Source organism: Calypte anna, chromosome Z (genome assembly GCF_003957555.1).
Source record: "Calypte anna isolate BGI_N300 chromosome Z, bCalAnn1_v1.p, whole genome shotgun sequence".
In the NCBI taxonomy this organism is placed as follows: Eukaryota; Metazoa; Chordata; class Aves; order Apodiformes; family Trochilidae; genus Calypte; species Calypte anna.
The window spans coordinates 67,972,792-67,992,222 of NC_044274.1; the positions used below are offsets into that span (position 1 = coordinate 67,972,792).

General features: G+C 37.1%; 1 protein-coding gene across 1 annotated transcript in view; it reads left to right on the forward strand.

The window, feature by feature from the left end:
- Nucleotides 1-19,431, forward strand: part of XRCC4 (X-ray repair cross complementing 4) — a 184,346-nt gene that overhangs the window by 108,579 nt on the left and 56,336 nt on the right. The window contains exon 8 of the mRNA XM_030467360.1: nucleotides 11,061-11,205. Coding sequence (XP_030323220.1) covers nucleotides 11,061-11,205 — 145 coding nt within the window. The remainder of the gene's footprint in view (nucleotides 1-11,060; nucleotides 11,206-19,431) is intronic.

The following is a 19,431-nucleotide window of genomic DNA, read 5'->3' on the forward strand; positions in this document are numbered from 1 at the left end:
TTGAGCTTGCATAAAATATTAAGTAACTATAAATTATCCCTACATATAGGTTATATTGTGTTAGTATCACTGCATATTGATGGAGAGGTAATTACATGAAACTTTGCCAGTCCAAGCTGTGTTCTACCCTTAAGTGACTTCCGAGGCTGCTGCACACTGCAAAAATGCTACTCTGAATATCAATCAGAAAGGCTAGGTAGTAGGATGCTTTATCAGAAGAAAACAGTATGTTTCCTAGGCTTCAACACGTGTTGTTTTCTGTTACAAAGTGGGTTTTAAACCTGCCACTTCCATTTGTATTTGTATTTGCCTGGTGCCTCTTGGCCCTGGTGAGTCGTGGGGGCATTGGCGAGGGAAGGATACATGGAACATTAACACAGCCCAGGGCATGATCCTGTTTTTTCTTACTGAGGAGTGGAGTTTTTACCATATGGAAAGACTATCCCAGAGTTAGTGGATCCCAGGAGAGGAAAGCCAGTTCTCTGTAATGAATCTAGCTGTGACTTGTACCTAATGGATAAGAGTTCACACAATTACTTCATCTTGCATCCTCACGGTGTATCTCTATCATCTGATTAGCTTGGGCCAGGCTATTTGCCATAGTCTTTTGCCTTTAATTTTCACCATTATTCTTTAAATATCAATAAAAAGGTGTTTCTTAGGTGGTTTCATAGTATAGGTGGAAGCTTCTGAAGGTGAGCTCCTTTATAACTCCTTCTTCATCTGTGGTCTGTAAGTGGTGACCTCTGAATATGTGTACAACCCAGCCATGTCAGGAGGGCCTTGCAGGTGTCCAGGGATGATGAAGAGATGTCCTGATGAAGAGAAACAGTTCAGAATGTAAACACAGGTCTTGGGTTCCATCAAAAGTTTGATGATCCATTCACATTAAATAGTAAATTAAGAATAAAAGTTAAATTTTTGCTAGTTAAATTTTGTGTCTTGTGGATTTTAAGTGTTTAAAAGCATCTAAATAGAAGTTGTTACAGACTAAACCAGTTTCTTGATTCTGACTGAGACATAGTGATTGATAATTTCTTGTTCATCATATACTAACGTCTTGTACATGATCAAGTTTTTTGTTCATTGCTCAGTAAATGTTATAAAAAATGTTAATTTATTGCTGCTCTCAAAGTACTTAGTGAGATCTTTGAATTTCTTTAAGTATATCCTCAGAACCTCTCAGAGTAACCAAAATTACCTGCAGCATTTTACACAGCAATATTATCCTGTGATGTTGATTGAAATTGTGCCAGTGCATCTGCCATAAAAACATTAATGTCATGTCTGACTGAGACACATGGCCCATCTATGTTCATCATTTCTGAATCCATTATAAAGACCTTAATGGTAGCTGAATATAAAGACATGCCATAATGACATCTTAAATGCTGTCTTTAAATTCACAGCATGAAAAGCCTTTTAGAAACACTCTATAAAAAAGGCAAGTAGCTAACTGCAATTGATGGATAATACTCATGGTCTGTCTTTTATTTAGTGGAGGTTTTATATTAATGTCAATAGAAATAAGTGGGTCCAGAAAGCTAATGTTGTAAATAGAACTTTCTTCCTAGTGAATGATGTTTGAGACCTCAGGTCAGCTTACTTGTTATACAGCAAACACAAGAAAATGCATGTCAGAATTTGTTTGGAAGTGTATCAGCTGGCTATGCAAAATTAAAAAATATATAATAAAATTACAAGACCTAATGCATATTAAATTTAAAACAAATGGTACTTATATGCACAAAAGTACAACATGAACATTTAATAAAAAACTAAGATTATTTGGAAAAGTCACAAGCTTCTGATGAAACAGTCTTTCAGAAGGAAGGGGTTTGATTTGGAATTTGATGTAACTCTGGAAGGATGTTGTATAACTGTATATACAATATTTTTATACTCGTATAGCAATAACCTCCTTTTACCAGTCACCAGAATATACTCAGTTTGTCTCAAATATTGCAAAAGACAGAAAGAGGATTGGAGAGTAGCTGGAAAACAAGGCAGTACTAAATCTTTTGGGCTTCACCCAAAATTTTTGGTAATCATATCATTGAAGCCCAGAAGATGCTGGAGCATAGCATAGGCTTTTCTGAGCATGTTTCCAGGAATCATGTCTAACTTCCTTGTTTTTCACTATATTATTGAAGACAGTGAATATTTTGAGCATTGTTTTACTATGTAGAACGTTTAGTTTAAATAAAAATTAAAACTAAAACGACCCCCCCTCATTTTTGATCCCTGACTCTAAATTTCTCAATTAAACAGTTTATAATATCGACATGACCTTTGATCCTGTCAATAACACTGTTTTGTTTCATTAATTAGGTTTTATTCTTTCAACTGTTTTCTGTCAGCATTGATTGGGAGGTAATAATAATACTTTTTCATGATCTTCCAGATGCTGAAGAGTCATATTGGCCATTAAGGCGGCTGTTAGGTTCCAAGCTTATTTTTGATTGAGCCTTCCTGGACAAAACTGGCCCTTTTCTCATGCCTACTCACTTTTTCCTCCACAGGGATTTAGCCTCCGTGCCCTCTCCATCCTCCAGAGTCCTTGCACACATGCATGTAATTGGTAACTACAGGAATAATATCTCCTAGCTGCTCTTAGGTTTACAGAGGTGCCTCTGTCCTGCGGACCTAGCTTGAGTGCTCCTTTTCATTCCTTGGTGCCAAGATATTTTATAAAGTCAATTAAACATTAATCGTGGTTCACACACAAGGAACCAAAGCACGGGTTTTCATCAAGGTCGGTGGTAGGATCAGGAAAAGACCTTGTGCCCCCTTGAATGCAGCAAAGGACCCCGTGTGTTGAACTGGAATGTTTAAGTTTGATCCTTAGAAAATTATTGGTAGTATGGGATGACAGAAGACTGTGGGGTTGAGCAAAAACTCAACTTCTCCTTGTGGATTCCAGATGATGTTATTCATGCTTAGGTACCCAAGTCTTACTAGATTATTGGCAAGTAACTCATATTCCATAGGAGCTTGATGAAATTTAATCTTTTCACAGTAACTGTAAAAAAGCTGCTAGTAACTGTGACTTTTAGTTATCAAAGCTCTAGATAGAATTAAAATTGTGGAAGTAGGTGTAAAAAGCATGATAATAACTTTCTGAGTAAACAGCCACCCTTGACTGCTTCCAGGGCTATTGTTAGTGATGTAGAGCCACTGTATAAACTGCACGAGATGCTCCATTTCCTTCTTACTTGTTTAATACCTTTGCAAAATTTGTCCATTGACAATGAAATTTTGATTTATTAGGTTCAATCCAGTCATTAATCAGGTGTGTTCACTTGTAAGAACAGTTTTAATGTAGCTGTTCTATGTTTCAAGGTTAAAACTATGTCTCTTTATGAAAGGACATAGTGCTTGTGTGCTTGTAAGAAAGAAAATTATTTTTAAGCTTGAAATCTACGTTTTTCTCTCTCAAATAAAACAGATGGGACCACATACATTTGTTCCTATAAATAAGAAAATAGCTTCTGCTCTGAATTAAGCATTTATTTAAACGTACATTCTTGTATAATGAAATACAAGGCAGACATAGTTTTTGTTTAAATAGAATTTTATTTCAGATTTTTCCACCTACTCTACTTTTGCTCAACTTAAAGTAGAAATATCTACACCCCCAGAAAGGGAATTTATAATATAAATAATAATAAAAAAAATATTAAGACAGCTTAGAAAATACCATACAATAAAGTTATTGGTAGAAGATAGTGATTTATCCCCCATAAATGCCTTTATTATGAAAACATACATTTTCCAGAGTTATTGCAGCCTGTGGCTTCCCTTGAGTTGTACTGATTTCCTCAGTAACTGTTTAATAGGAAAAGAAATCATTCTTCTGGCATAAGAGTCTAAGCTACAGCTATTCCATATCACTGTGGTGCTACTTGAGGGCACTGCATAGGTTATGGCCTCAGTGCAACTCACACTTGTTTTTACGATTACCTCCAGTACACAGAGGTAGATCTCTCTGGCCTCATGATCCCCACAGGGTTCTGAGTGAGTAAAATATGTGTGTCAAGATGATGATCTAAACCAGCTAGCTTTTATGTACATTTCCAGGAGAATACTCTAAAGACTGTTCAAGCATAAGGGCAATCCAGCTCCTTGTCCAAAGAAATAAAAAATAAATCAAAACAGTTAAAATGCTGTATTGTTTAGAGACCTTTTCAGTCAGCTATATATTTCACTTCCCAAGAGATACTAGTTTTGAGTGAAGAAGTTAGCACAGATGTAGGTACAGTTCTTACATGACCAAGAAGTTTGAGAATTTTATATTAATTCAGAAGCTCTGTTTCAAAGTTCTCATAAATAGCTCTAGTGCTTTATTTTCACATTCTAAATTACATTACAGGTGATCATTTTACACAAGGGTTAACGAAATAATCTCTTAATGATTTGAAATAAGTAAGTAATATTATTACCATTATTCACACTCTTCTTCAGGAGTGTTTTTTCAAATATCAGCATGGTAATAAAGGCTGCCTGACATATGGGATATCCTTAGAGGTGATACTTGAAAGACCACTTAAAACCTTGGATCAGCTGAGTGGGTTTAGCAACATAAGATGAAGACACCAGAAAAATTTACTAAAGCAAAACTGATGCCAGTTGGAATTCCAGGCATGAAGTGTATGTTTTATATCCCTTGTGAGCTCTTTGGGCTCTACTACCTCACATTGAATCAAAAGATCAAAGCCCAGAATTTTTTTCCAAATCTTTTCTTAGCTTCGTGTTTTTCATTCTTCCATCTGTCTGTTTTGTTGTTTTGTTTACTTGACCTGCATGCTGTTTAATATCTCCTGGGAACACTATTCAGAAGCCTCCTGCCTCCACCCTGGGTGGTTCAGATGATCCAAATAGGATATCAAGGGAGTCCAGAGAATGACTCCAGCAAACAGTCACACCCGGGACAGTGAGCTCATCTAAACCTTTTCAGAAGACTTTTTAAATGCTCTTGCCTGAGCTTGGATGTGCTGGTGTGCTAGACGATGACACATCCAACCATGGGGCACAAAAAAATACAGAGTTTCAAAATAATTCAAGAGCTGGAAAAGGATTTCAAAAACTGCATGTAATAAATCTGGACTTGCAGTAGATGACTGGAAAGCTGGAGCGTGCTGTTGCTGAGCAGCCTAACTCATCACCAAACAGCCTCTGGCTAGTCAAAAACCACCCCAGCAATTGCCAAAATTGCCATTGTTTCTGTCAAGCACCCATAAAATATAAGTCAGGAAAAGGAACTTTAATTTTTACTGTGATTTAAATATCAAAGTTGTAATCTCTTTGCATTCCACCGCTTCACAGTGGAGCCTCTACCTGACCCATGTCAGAAAAGATTTGAGCCCATTATAAAGCTTTTTGTTTGTACTGTACTGCAGGTGCTAATTTTTAATTAGCTGGAGATAATTAAAATTACAAAGATACAGTACTGTGTCCTCTTTGTACTGTGAGGATTTTTCAGTATTTCTTGATTACTGATAAATTGTAACCTTTGACAATGTTTACAAAAGTGATTTTCTTTGAACTATGACATTGCTAAAACCATCTTAACAATACACAAAATTACGGATTATTAAAATTATTACCTGATGAAGTACATACTGCTCATTGAAATATTCCATATCAGTATTTTTAAAAGATGCATTTCTATTAGAGCTCATGGGTTTGATGACTAAAATTAATGAGCTCCTTCAGATTATCTCCCAGTATTTCTAAAAACATATTCTTTTTTTTCCCATCTGACTTTTTGATATATGAAAAGAGTCTTGCTTTCTGACCAAATGTATTCTTTGCTTGTCAGATTTACCCTGATCTTTTTTCTATCAAGTTTCAAGAGAATATAAACTGATAATAGGTGAGCACCTGAGCTGTCCCCAGGAAATAAGCATTGAGAGGAGAACCAAATATAAAGAGTATATATAATTTTAGAAGTTCTCCTGCAGGTTTGAAATAAGCTTCTTTAGTTAAAATAATTGTATTTAAAAGCTTTTAAAAAAGTGTTACATCAGGAAGAGAATAGGCTTTGCAAATTGGAAAATCTATGTGTTAAGGGTTAGAACACTTTGTCAGTGGTAATAGAGGCTAGGAGGGTGAAATGTAAACTTCCTTACTGAAATGGATACAATTTATAAATTTTGTATAGCTCATTCTAAACTTTTTGCTGGAGTTGTTTTAAAATATGTCTTCATAAACACTTCCCATGGAGATATTTGTTATAAAAATAAACATTAATAACTAACTGACAGAGAATTTATAGAACTGCAGTCTCAGCTGCCTTTAGGCCCTGGGAGATTATGGTACAGTAAACTCCAGCTTATGCAAAGAATGAAATATAAAGTAGAACAGAACAAAGGGAATGGAGAATAGATCTTACTGTTTTCCAAAAACTGAAGTAGTGCCATATTCCTGTTACTTTCACTGAAGCATTTGTGTGAACTGTGAATACCAGTGTTTAATTTTGGACCTCTGAGTGATCTGCATGGGTCAATTTCTTGTGAAAAATGCCAGATTATGACCAGAATGTTTACACAGAATAACTTTAGCATAGGTAGAAGTGGTGTTTCCTAAATTGCCTGTCAAGAATTACTTAATCCTACTTTGCAGGAATTACCTACATCAGTGTGACACATTAATTTCCATACCCATTCATCTGGGAGACTCTGCTGAGAGTGTCAAGTAGATGCTAATTATTATCAGCTATGGTTATCCCTTAGGAATTAGGCTGACATTGAGAAACCACGTAATTACTGAAGTTACACTAAAGTTATGGATTAAAATGATGAGTTCTACTCCCTTTCCTTTTTTTTTCTTTTCTTTTGTGGCTTGGGGAGTAGCTGTCACCATCATTCCTGGTGATCACCAATCACCTCTTTAGGTGATCTTTTTTTTTACCACTTACTCCTCTTTTGTTCTAGTTTACCTGCTACAAATACTGTGCAAGAGCAAAAGGAAGGGAGACAGTAATTGTATGTGCAGCCTGGTTGTTTCCCAAATAAACCATCCTAGAGGAAATGGCAAGATCCTTGAGCAGGGGACTGTTTTTAAGTTTAATGATCTACTTCACTGAAGAGGGACAGCACAACTTGGAAGTTCAGTTGAGTAACTATAGAGTAAAACGTGCTGCCTGGAGTAAAGCAGAATTCAGTCATGAAATTCTGCTCTGTTAACAGTGAGGCTCAGAGGGGATGTTAGGGAACGTATGAGAGCATTAAAATCTGAAAAATTTACTTTCTTACTGCTTTGGTGAAAAAAAATCAGATACATTTTTCCCCGTGTTAAAATTTAAAATTGACATACTTCTCTGCTGCTGTTGATAAAATCTCCATGATATAGTATCATTTAAATACAGGCCAGATCTTTTCTTAAGGATAAATGCTTATGTCATTTATAAATCTTTAAATCTTTTCTGTTCCATTCTAATAAAAAACTTAATTACTTCCAGTATCTGAAGGGGGCTTACAGGAAGACTGGAGATGGACTGTTTGCAAGGGCATGGAGTGATAGGACGAGGAGCAGTGGTTCTAAGTTAGAAAGCAATAGATTCAGATTGGATGTTAGGAAAAGGCCTTAACCATGAGGGTAATGAAAAAATGCAACAGGTTGGCCACGGAGGTGGTTGAGGCCTCATCCCTGGAGATATTCAAGGTGAGGCTTGATGAGGCTCTGAGCAACCTGATCTAGCTTAAGGTGTCCCTGCTTGCTGCAGCTGGGTTGGACTGGGTGACCTTTAGAGGTCCCTTCCAATCCAAATTATTCTATGATCCTAAATAAAGCTTTTTTTGTTTGTTTGTTTTTCATTTTTTTCCAAAAAATGCAAATTGTTTGCAAAGGACACAACCCATTCCAATATAACTTAGCATGCTGATGAATACAGAGAGATAAAATAATAGTTTATCAAAGGAAACTGATGATAATTACTTAAGATAGCAAAAAATGTGATAGACTTGAGGCTAGTTACCAACATGATAGAAATACAAGCAAATGAGAATCCTGATGTAGCCTTAGCTGTAAATAGCAAGGTCCACGTCCAGCTTTCACTCATATTGCATTAAAAGTCAGCAAAAGGTTATTTGCAAAATGCTGTTAAAGTACAGAGTTTCAATCTGGACATCCACAGTTTAGCTAATGAGCTGTAGCAGCTCTACCAGATGTTTTGTGGTGATAGGAATTAACTAAACAGAACTGTTCAAGTTTAGGGGATCCTTCGTTACATCTTAAATATATGCTAACGAGGTGAAGAGTAGTTATCTCTGTGACTATATTTCCTATATGCAATATTTCAGGAATTACTACTTTTTTTCTTGCTTGTAGTACACCTTTTGGAAATCTGGACATCAAGAGTACAGATTCTATCTGTGTGAAGTTAAGTCATTGTAGACAAACAAATTCCTCAAATATGGAATGCTTGCATAACTGTTTTTTTATGGTGCAGCTAAGCTTTTAGCACTGGGTTTAATCCTTTATTGAGAATAGAGCTTGTACTGAGAGGAGCTGGATTCTGTTTTCTTCATCAATACAGCAATGTCAGTAATTAGACAAGTCAAAGCTGTAGAAATTTTCATTATAGGTGATGATGTATAGAGAATGAAATTGGATAGGTTTGGGGTTTTTTTCCCAGACTGAAATGTCAATATGATTGATTTCAAGGTATTTATATATATATATATATATATATTTTTTTTAATACTTGTGTGTGTCAAAATAATATAATGAAAAATATGATTCAAAATATAACTGGGCTGCCTATCTTTAACCAAGCTACAGAGATTGATTTCACAGTATGAGTGTTCAGAGATCATAATGCTATGTTAGTACAACAAACGAGGGTCTGATCTATATGCTGGCAATTTAGTGAATATTTTTTCCTCCTTTCATTACTGTAGCATTCCCTACAACAGTTTTGCTCTATGCCAGCTCAACCAGTCAGTTCCCCAAGCAGAGTCTGGCTGGCCAGAGAGCTTGGAATAGTTCTGTGTGTATGCAACATGGTATTTACCAAATGTCTAGAGAATGACTCTTGGCATTTTCCTGTATTAGAGTTAAAGCATCTTCTCTTTCCAGGCCCCCATGTGTTATGGGACTCTATAAATTTAATTTTGTCCTGATTCTTTCAAAATAGTGGAAGCTATTCTTAAGTTTTCGGTTTAAATTATTTTCTAGAATACCCTTTCTTATTTCAAAACTCCCTCTACCCACCATGTAATAGTCCTCTTCAAAACAAACAGAAAAAAACAAACATCAAGTACTTTTATTTCAGCATTTATTATAGGCAATGTATCTTGTCTGTATTGAACTTTGAAACTTGTTGTTGAAGTCAGCTAATACCTGTTGTCACCTTACACAGTTCTGTAAGTCTGTGGTTATGTTATAGTGCATACTGATAAAAGCTAGGAGGTTCTTATATTTAAGCATAAGTACTGCTGTGATCAGTGGTTATACTGCCTCTGAGAGCCTATATTTACATGTTTAATTTAGCAGTGGTCTTGGTCAGAAAAATGTCTTATCGAGAAACAGTGAAAATGTTACTCGTGGTTTCCATATTTCCTTCTTGTTTTGTTCTCAGTATAGCTGGATAGCAACTGTGGAAGGAATGAAGAATTAGGACCCATTATGTATTGTCTGTGAAAAGCTTCAGTATTGAATCTCAAATTATGCTGTCTTTCATCTATGTGAAGATTAAACCTTCCTAAAGCACATAGAAAGTAATAACCAGGACATTTACTATAATATCACCACGTTATTACTTAATTTATTTCAGTTGAAATGCGCTTTGGACATCATTATCTTGAAAATTGAAAGTAATGAAACATTTTATTTATAAAGGAAGCGTAGCAAATAAAAGCATGCTAGAAGATATTGGTATCTTACATATCTGAGTGCATTAATAGCAAGGGAAGGGAGGGGTTTAGCTTTAGGAAGGACCTGGTTTGACATTTGAGTTTCAAGTAGAAGGCTGTCAAAGCAGAGAGGGGGTTGTTTTTCACGTGCAGATAATGCTTATTTTATTATTATAAATCACAATACAAATGTGAACCGGTGGTAAAATTGTAGTTTATACAGTACTGATGGAAATTAAAATCATAGTTAAATGAACTGGGCAGAGCCTACTTTACTAACCTTCAGCAGAGGAGTCAGTGGAGCCTTGAATGGGTTTTCCAGTTGTGAAGCAATGGGAATTCTCCCTGCTTGCCTTTCAGGCTGCAGCTACTCTTTGTCACCTCTGGAAGTCTTCACCAGGGTCACCTGTTCCACAGTGAGCAAGTGTTATCATTTATGTGTGATAACACAGCAAGTGTTATCATGGTTTTGCTCCAGATAGCATTGTTTCTGTGAGTCCTCAGCAGAAACTGTAAGGATTTATTGACTTCAGTCTTCTTAAGGATTTAAGGACATGGATGTCCATGGCAGCAGAAAAGCTAATGCATTGCAAAATATCAGTCACAAAAATAAGCTCCTCTCAAGGATTTATCCTAGTAAATATTGGAAAGTATTTTTTGCTTTGTTTTGTTGGGTTGTTTGGGGTTTTGGTTTTTTTTTTCGAGGGGGGTTGTTTTGTTTGTTTGGTTTTGTTCTGGGTATGTATTCCTATCCAAGACCAAGAGTCTGCACAGTCGTATAATAAACAGAACTCTTAAGCTCCATTCTCTGTTTCACATGCACATCTTCCTCGGCTGTTCTGTAGATGACAAATACAAATTTCAGGTAGGTGAAACTGGGCTCTATAGGCTACCACTCTGGTTACTGTAGAGTCTAAAAGGAGGAATAAGGAGACCATCAGTGTATTTCTGCTTTATAACTTCTCATCTTTCCATCCACCGACTGCGAAGAGATGTTGTTGGAAGCTTATCTTCCTGGTTTAAAGCTGGAGGTTTTGAATTTCCCTTTTCATTTTCAGTTCTTTTTTACACCAACTGCTGTCAAATCTTGGCCCATCGTAATAGTATAGATATTTTAATAAAAATAAGCAAAAAAAATTTAATAACTGTCTTGTAATACTTGTTCTTTTCAGCTTTTGTCTTTATTTTTTCTTATTTTGGCAGCACCAGGACGAAGGGATTCTCTTCTAGTTAGCCCAGAAGCTATTGATACTGTTCCAAGAAGAAAGCGGAGGCAAAGAACAGCACTGCCTGCTGCGACAGGAGCTAAAGTGGCTGCCTATGAGACAGAACTGCCAGCCAAGGAAAAGTAAGAGATTTTCAAAAGTATTTAATTGTTCTTATATCCAGAGTTCTCAAAGGGTTTGTGATTACTTTTTTGTGTGGTTTTTTTTTTGCTCGCCTTTCGTATTTCAGACCCAGTGCAGTTGTGTTTTATTCCACGTAGTCATTTACAGTAATTTTACTCAACTTTCAATAGATGTGAATGATTAAATTGTCAGTGACATTGGTTTTAACACACCACTAAAGTGACAGTTGTAAAATTTATTTCTTTAACTGACTTGGATAATGTTCTGTAGGTTACAGAATAATACTGCCAGCAAAGAGGGATGCATTTAAAGCAAATGTCAAACTAAGATGAACAGCTTCCACTGAGCTGTGTAGCACAATGTAGTAGGATCACGTGTGTATTTTTCATGTGGGGGTGATCAAACACTGGAACAGGTTGCCCAGGGATGCTGTGGGAATGTTCAAACCTGACTGAGCATTTTCCTGGACAACCTGCAGTGGTTGAGGAGGGAAGTTGAGATAGGCAACCTTCCTGGTCCCCTTCCAACATCACCACCCTGTCATTCTGTCTTTATAATTTCATTAGAAAGTACTAATCCTCTTAATAGACCAGAATATATTTCTTTTGAAAATAAGATCTCTGGGGAGAAATAAGAATTCCCTCTTGAACACAAGTGTGTCAGAATTCATAACACTTAGAAGAAGTCTCTTCCTTCTTACATCACTCACAGCTTTTGGACATATTTTCATATGGTCTGGGAAGTGCTTAGTTATGCACTGAATTACATTGGAGTTGCAACACGATTGATGGAGTTTTCTTCAAACACAGATCTCTTTTTTTTTTTAAGATTAGTATTTGGAAATACTTATCCTTCCTTTTTATCGCTAATATCCAATGGATATTAAACTGTTGAAACAGACAAATAAGCTACAAAGATTTTTTTTTTCCCCATGATTAGCAAATATTTATATTTAAATCAGCAAGTGAATTATCCTATTTTGACTTAGCAGGTTGTGGCTTGATGCCAGATAGAAATGTTTAAACTTATAACACTGTCCTATTAGTAAAAAAAAATAATAAATATGTATATATTTTAGAACAGTCTAGAAAAATTCCTCTCTTCTGTTCTTTTAAAATCTAATGTATTGCAATGAACATTGCCCTTTGAACATTGCAATTCAGCTTGCTTTTGAGAGTCTGGCTGTGTTTGTCTGAAATAAAATTTTTTGCTATTGATTGTGGAAGAAACCTACAGAGGCAAATGATTGGAAAGGATATAGAGAGGCCTTGGGCTGAGTAGTCCTCAGTGTATGAGTATCTGAGTCCTTTATGTAGGAGGAGTACATTGGTATTAGTTTCCTCATTTCCTTTTGATAAAGCAAACTTTACAAAAAACAGCAAAATTGTTTTCATACTATGCAAGACATTTCTAATATGCTTTATGGATTGAGTCAGAGCCAAACCTGAAGAATGGCATTTCTTCTTGGCTGTAAGATAATTAGTCATACTTTAAGGCTTACCATATGGAACATCCATTCTATCAGTCTCTACCCCTGTTTTAATATTTGCATTAAGTGTGTATAAATTGTACTGTAGACAACAGCATTACACCACAGGTCTCAGCTTTGCTTGGCATGTGATATTGCCTCCCAGTACTGTTAAATTGCATCTGAGAATGAAAGATCTGTGTTTCTTTATGATCCAGTGGTGACTTCAGAAATCAAATGTGATATTGCTCGATACTGGAATATATTTTTTAATCCTTTCTACAGTTAAAATATAGTTCCAGTGCTAATTTAGACTAGGTAAGAAGATATTAGGTCTCCCTATTTATCTGGAACATTACAAAAGCCAAACTCTAACCACTTTTGTTTTCATAATTTTTTTTCTCAGTATCCCTTCTTGGTTCTTGGTCTCTGAACTACTCTTATGTCTTTTGCCTGCTTCTAATCAAGCTTTCAGTTGATTTGCTTGAGAAGAGAATTTTCATTTCTCTTCAGTATACCAAAAATGGGGAGGTGTAGAATTAGTATCACAGTACAGCTCATAAATACAGATGTTTCTTTTTATTAAGCCTGTTCAGTAATTTGTACTGGTGGAAGGTTAGATTCTACTCAGTGTGAAAGGCTTTATCTTAGAATCATAGAATCATAGAATTAGCCGGGTTGGAAGGGACCTCAGAGATCATCTAGTCCAACCCTTGACCCACCGGAGCAGTTGCTAGACCATGGCACTGAGTGCCACATCCAGTCTTTTTTTAAATGTCTCCAGGGACGGAGAATCTACCACCTCACCGGGCAGTCCATTCCATAGCCTGATCACCCTCTCCGTGAAGAAATTCTTTCTAATATCTAACCTAAACCTCCCCTGGCACAACTTAAGACTGTGTCCTCTTGTCTTGTTGAAGGTCGTCTGTGAAAAGAGTCCAGTTCCCACCTCGCTACAGCCTCCTTTCAGGTAGTTGTAGACAGCAATGAGGTCTCCCCTGAGCCTCCTCTTCTTCAGGCTGAACAGCCCCAGCTCCCTCAGCCTCTCCTCATAGGGCCTGTGCTTGAGTCCCTTCACCAGCCTGGTTGCCCTCCTTTGGACCTGTTCCAGGACCTCTACATCCTTCTTAAACTGAGGGGCCCAGAACTGGACACAGTACTCGAGGTGTGGCCTAACCAGCGCTGAGTACAGGGGAAGAATCACCTCCCTGGACCTGCTGGTGACGCTGTTTCTGATACAGGCCAGGATGCCATTGGCCTTCTTGGCCACCTGGGCACACTGCTGGCTCATGTTCAGTTTCTTGTCAATGCAGACTCCCAGGTCCCTTTCTGCCTGGCTGCTCTCCAGCCACTCTGTCCCCAGCCTGTAGCGCTGCATGGGGTTGTTGTGGCCAAAGTGCAGGACCCGGCACTTGGCCTTGTTGAACCTCATCCCGTTGGAATCGGCCCAGCTCTCCAGTCTGTCCAGGTCCCTCTGCAGAGCCCTCCTGCCCTCGAGTTGGTCCACACTTCCTCCCAGCTTGGTGTCATCTGCGAATTTGCTGATGATGGACTCAATCCCTTCGTCTAAGTCGTCGATAAAGATATTGAACAGAACTGGGCCCAATACTGATCGCTGGGGGACACCACTAGTGACCGGCCGCCAACTGGATGCAGCCCCGTTCAGCACCACTCTCTGGGCCCAGCCCTCCAGCCAGTTCCTAACCCAGCACAGGGTGCTCCTGTCCAAGCTGTGGGCTGACAGCTTTTTCAGGAGAATGCTATGGGGGACGGTGTCAAAGGCTTTGCTGAAATCCAGGTAGACCACATACACCGCCTTCCCCTCATCCACCAGTCGGGTCACCTGATCATAAAAGGAGATCAGGTTGGTCAGGCAGGACCTGCCCTTCCTAAACCCGTGCTGGCTGGGTCTGATCCCTTGCCCATCCTGCAGGTGCTGTGTGATTGCACTGAGGATGATCTGTTCCATAACCCTGCCAGGCACTGAGGTCAGACTGACGGGCCTGTAGTTTCCCGGGTCCTCCTTCCGGCCCTTTTTGTGGATAGGTGTGACATCTGCCAACTTCCAATCATCTGGGATGTCCCCCATTGAGCCAGGACTGTTGGTAGATGATAGAGAGAGGCTTGGCGAGCTCTTCTGCCAGCTCCCTCATCACTCTTGGGTGGATCCCATCCGGTCCCATAGACTTGTGGGGGTCCAAGCAGCTCAAGAGGTCACTGACTGTGTCCTTCAATATTACAGGGGGGCTGTTTAGATTTTTATCACCTTCTATAGGCTCCAGAAGCCTGCTGTCAACAGGATAACTTGTCTTTCTGTTGAAAACTGAGGTAAAGAAGGTGTTAAATACCTCAGCCTTTTCCTCATCTTTGATAACTATATTCCCACCCATGTCCAGTACAGAATGAATGTTTTCCTTGCCTCTTCTTTTGCTATTGATGTATCTGTAGAAGGATTTCTTATTGTCCTTCACAGAGGTAGCAAGATTCAGTTCATGTTGTGCTTTTGTCTCTCTGATTTTCTTTCTACATGACCTGACTATACCTTGGGGTCCTGCCTCAAATGTTTCCCAATATTGCATCACTTAGCAAAAAATTACTAATCCAAGCAAACCACCCCAGCCTGCTGGGGTGCAAGGAGGTGGGGAGAAAGTTAATCTCTAGATTCCTTTACCTTTGGAAATGCTCCATCAAAAATATGGAAGACTTACAGCCTTTGAAAGCATGTCATGCTTTTCTGCTTGGCAGGGGGATCAAATGACAGATTGTAATCACATTTGCAAATGCAAAAATGAATCTTTACTTCTGAGCTCTCCTACACAGATGTGCAGAAAAAATTGATTCTTTACTCATAATGTAAATACTTAAATGTGCTATCACATAGAATCATATCACACTGTTCTTGCTTTAACAAACTAAAGCTTATTTAGAATTACTGTCCATTTGCAAGTTTTGCTGACACCAACAGTACTTGTTTCATGTTTGTCAGGCAATGCAAGGGCAGTTACAAACCAAGCCTCAAGAGCATAATGCTGTCTTTATGTTGTTGCATCCTAATTTGGTTGAAACAAGATCCTACATTAGAAAGGAAAATACCTCTTTACTGAAGGAGGGCATCCAAGTTTTTCTTTTCTATTTGGATTTCAAATTGTTGTTTGAAAATAGTGCTTTTCAACACAGTCATTGTTATCTGATAATAAGAAGTCTATCTTAACTTTTATATATTTCTACTAAGATTTTAAGGTATGATCAGAAATTCTCATTTATTCTTACAGTTAAGAACATATAAGGGAAATACTGAGTCATGGGAAATGAAGAGATTCTATTTCCACAAATATTTTAGATTTTGTGGATCTTGAGGCTAGTTATGTAGCAATTCTCTAGTCCTTTGGAATGAAAATATATTCTTAGATATGACCGAGAATACTGAGAAGAATGCAAATAGAAATCTGCAAATGCAAATAACATAGGAATTAGAGCAAAAGGAGTGCAGCTTTTCTCATGCCTCATGAATGAGTGTACTAGCAGGAAGAGCAGCCGAACTTTATTTATCTATATAGACGTATTATTGCTAGGACAGTGTATTCAGGGACTAAACCAACATTTTTAATGGATCTCAGAAATGTGCTTTGGATATTATTGAGCGTAGTTAAATTAGTATAAATGTGAGAAAAAGAACTGAACTAGGATTTATGGAACAAGGTTTACTAAATGAACTGTTTAATTATTTGCTGAGATACAGATGTTTTTTAGGATAAGGTAGAAATTCGGAATAACAAGTTCGTCAGTGAACTGCTAAGGTTCAAATTTATCCAGCTCTCTAGCAGATTATTTTTCGAATCTGAGATACCCAATAAAAGGAAATACTTATTTAGGCAGGCAGATGTTGCTTTAGAATTGATAGTATTCAAACCATGGCTTGTATTTTGCACATTTTAAAAATGTGACAAAAGGATGGTTATTACAGTTCAGGATGTGATTAAGCCAGGAAGTAAAATAAATTATTCTGGTTCCAGTAAAATGTAATGGTATTGGTCTTAACTGTAACTTAATATCTGGCAATTTCCTAAGGTGCAAAGCAGAGATAATATGTAAGTCAAGCTAAGATGCAAATTCTACTTTTGGCAATTTGCATTTCATACTTGGAAGAGAAAATTTAGTAAGAGCAATCCCAATCCACAGTTAAAAATTCTGCTTACTGGTGCATTACCCAAATTTCTCAGGGGACCGCATATGAATAAAAGTATTAGCTACTTAGAATATGCATTCAAAATAGAGGCTTAAGTAAGTGTATGGCCTGTCAGCCTCAATCCTATAAATTATTGAAAGTTGCTATAATAATTTTACTTTAAAACTGTTGAAACCTGTTTGAGAGAAGATAATACCTAATGAAGATGACAGGTTTTTTTCATATGTTCTTATAAATTAAGCATAGCCACTGAATACAAAATACATTGCTTGTATTATCTGCAGTCACAGGCTACAGCAGAACCCTGACAGTGCTGCAGTTTCTATAAGTGAAACAGAAAGAAACCGGGAAAATTCTTCCTTTTCTAGTACAGTTGACAGCTATTACTTTGTTTCCACAAGTTAAAAAATATCTTTATGCTTTGGTTTAGCAGAATTGTTTTTATTTGAAGAGGTAAGAATAGCAATACTTTTTTTCCTGTCCTATTATTTCTTACTAATAAAAGAACTAGTTTTCTAGTCCTCATTCATACATTAGTTTGGAACTCTGTAGTAGATAAGACTCAAAGCTTCTCTAAGTTAAACTTCTTTGCTACTGAATGTGTACAATTGTTGAGAATGTACCATTACAGAAATGGTTTTGGGGAAAATATCTTAAAAACAGAAAAAAATCTTATTATGGATGCAAATATGCTGGATTGTCATGAAAATTACTAGAGACAACCAACAAGTATTGCTTCAGAGAAAATGCTTCATAATTCTGATAAGCAAGTGTTAAAACATTTAACTCAATTGACTGAGAAATGACAGATATAATTTGTGTTCCTTTTCTGTAAAGAAATACATGTGTACACAAAGCACTTTGAATCTGACTTATTCTGCATGTCAAAAAATTCAGATTCATAAGTCTAGTTCTGTATCTCTGATGTAGCTGCTACTGTCTTTTTGCTTTGTTTTCTTTTAAATTGAAATTTTACTTTTGCTGGTTTTATACTTCTTATCTGATTGATAAAACTGAGTGACTATCAGAATGAGATCTACAATTAAACTGAAGGAAAGAGGTGCTTTCCTTTAACTACAGTATGTTTAGATTTTCTGAAATGTCATATTCCCCCTGAATTTTATAGGATCTTTACCATCAGTAATTTAAATTTTTCTTTATTACATACTGATGTTTTTTGAGAGCTCAAAATGTTCAACAGATTTATCCAGGGGTCCTCAAAAACAAGCTGTCCAGTAAATAAAATATGTTCCAATTGCTGACTGGGTTCTTGGAAGTGCCAGGAGTTAGCAAGGGGTGTTTGAGGGCATCATCCTCACTTGTTCCATCAGAAGATGCCAAAGAGAGAATGTCATCTTTACTGTAAATACTGTTGTTACATTCCTCATGCTCAGTGTCTGTTCTTGACTTAAGGGTCTGATTGAAGTTCATCATGTGTGTAATTGAGTCATCTGCATAGTTTTAATTGTTAATGATTAATTTGGGTGGTTTTTTGTTTTAACACTCTTCTCTCTTTCTGTACCTTCAAAAGGTTTTTGCAGTCTTCATAGATACATATAATTTAATCAAAAAGAAAGCTCTTAGCATTATATTCCAGCACTGTCACAGCCTGGACTTTCTTTTGATAACCTTCCACCCTTTTAAAAGCACTGAGCCTGTGGTGTGCCAGGAGTACCTGTACGACCATCATTCTGCATTTGTTTAATTTATAACTCGTGGTTCACATTTTTTAAGTCTTAATGCAAGGTTTATTTGCCACCACCAGTGATTTAGGTAGCAAAAACATAGATTTATCCTGGAGTTTGGCATTCTAAGAGGGTTACACATAGACATTGGTATTCCTGTCTCACACAAGTGACACAGAAGTGTGTCTCACAATTCTTTCTTGTAAAGGTTTAACCAAGTTAAATTTGGTTTCCACTGATAATTATATCATAATTGGTCCAGAGTGGGTATAAACTTTACACCACAGTTATCTCCTATCTTTAAAAAAAAGATGTATGTGAGGATTCATGTTGACGTGTCACTTTTTTATTCATTAACTGTATTTATTTGTTGCTATTGAAGAGAAGTTGCAGAGGTATACGGTGTTAAAAGTGCTCTCATCACTGGTGTATCAGTGAGTCAATATAGTGTCTATGTACAGGACTGATAAACTCATTTCTGCTACAATAAATTTTAGTAATGCAATGTTTAGAAAGTTTTTGATAGCTAGCTCATTTAAGCTAAAATATAAAGAGGTTAAGAGGTCTCTTAGAAGAGCACACATTCATTTGAGACTGTAATGTGAGAATCAAACCACATTTTTTTAAATAGCTGAATTAACTCTTTTGTTTTGCTCAGCAATTTCTTACACTTTGGATGATTTCTTTACTTCCCTTTTTGCCACAGCAGCTGCACTCCATCAGTGGTCATACCAGACAGACAGTTTTGACTCAGTTGTGCAAATATTAAAAAATTTACTGCAGCTTTGTGTGGCCTTATGGGAGCTTTGATAAGTGATACTCATTTCTGAATAGTCATCTGTGAATACTGAAGTTTGCATGAGGCTGGAGTAGAAAGAAGAGCTCT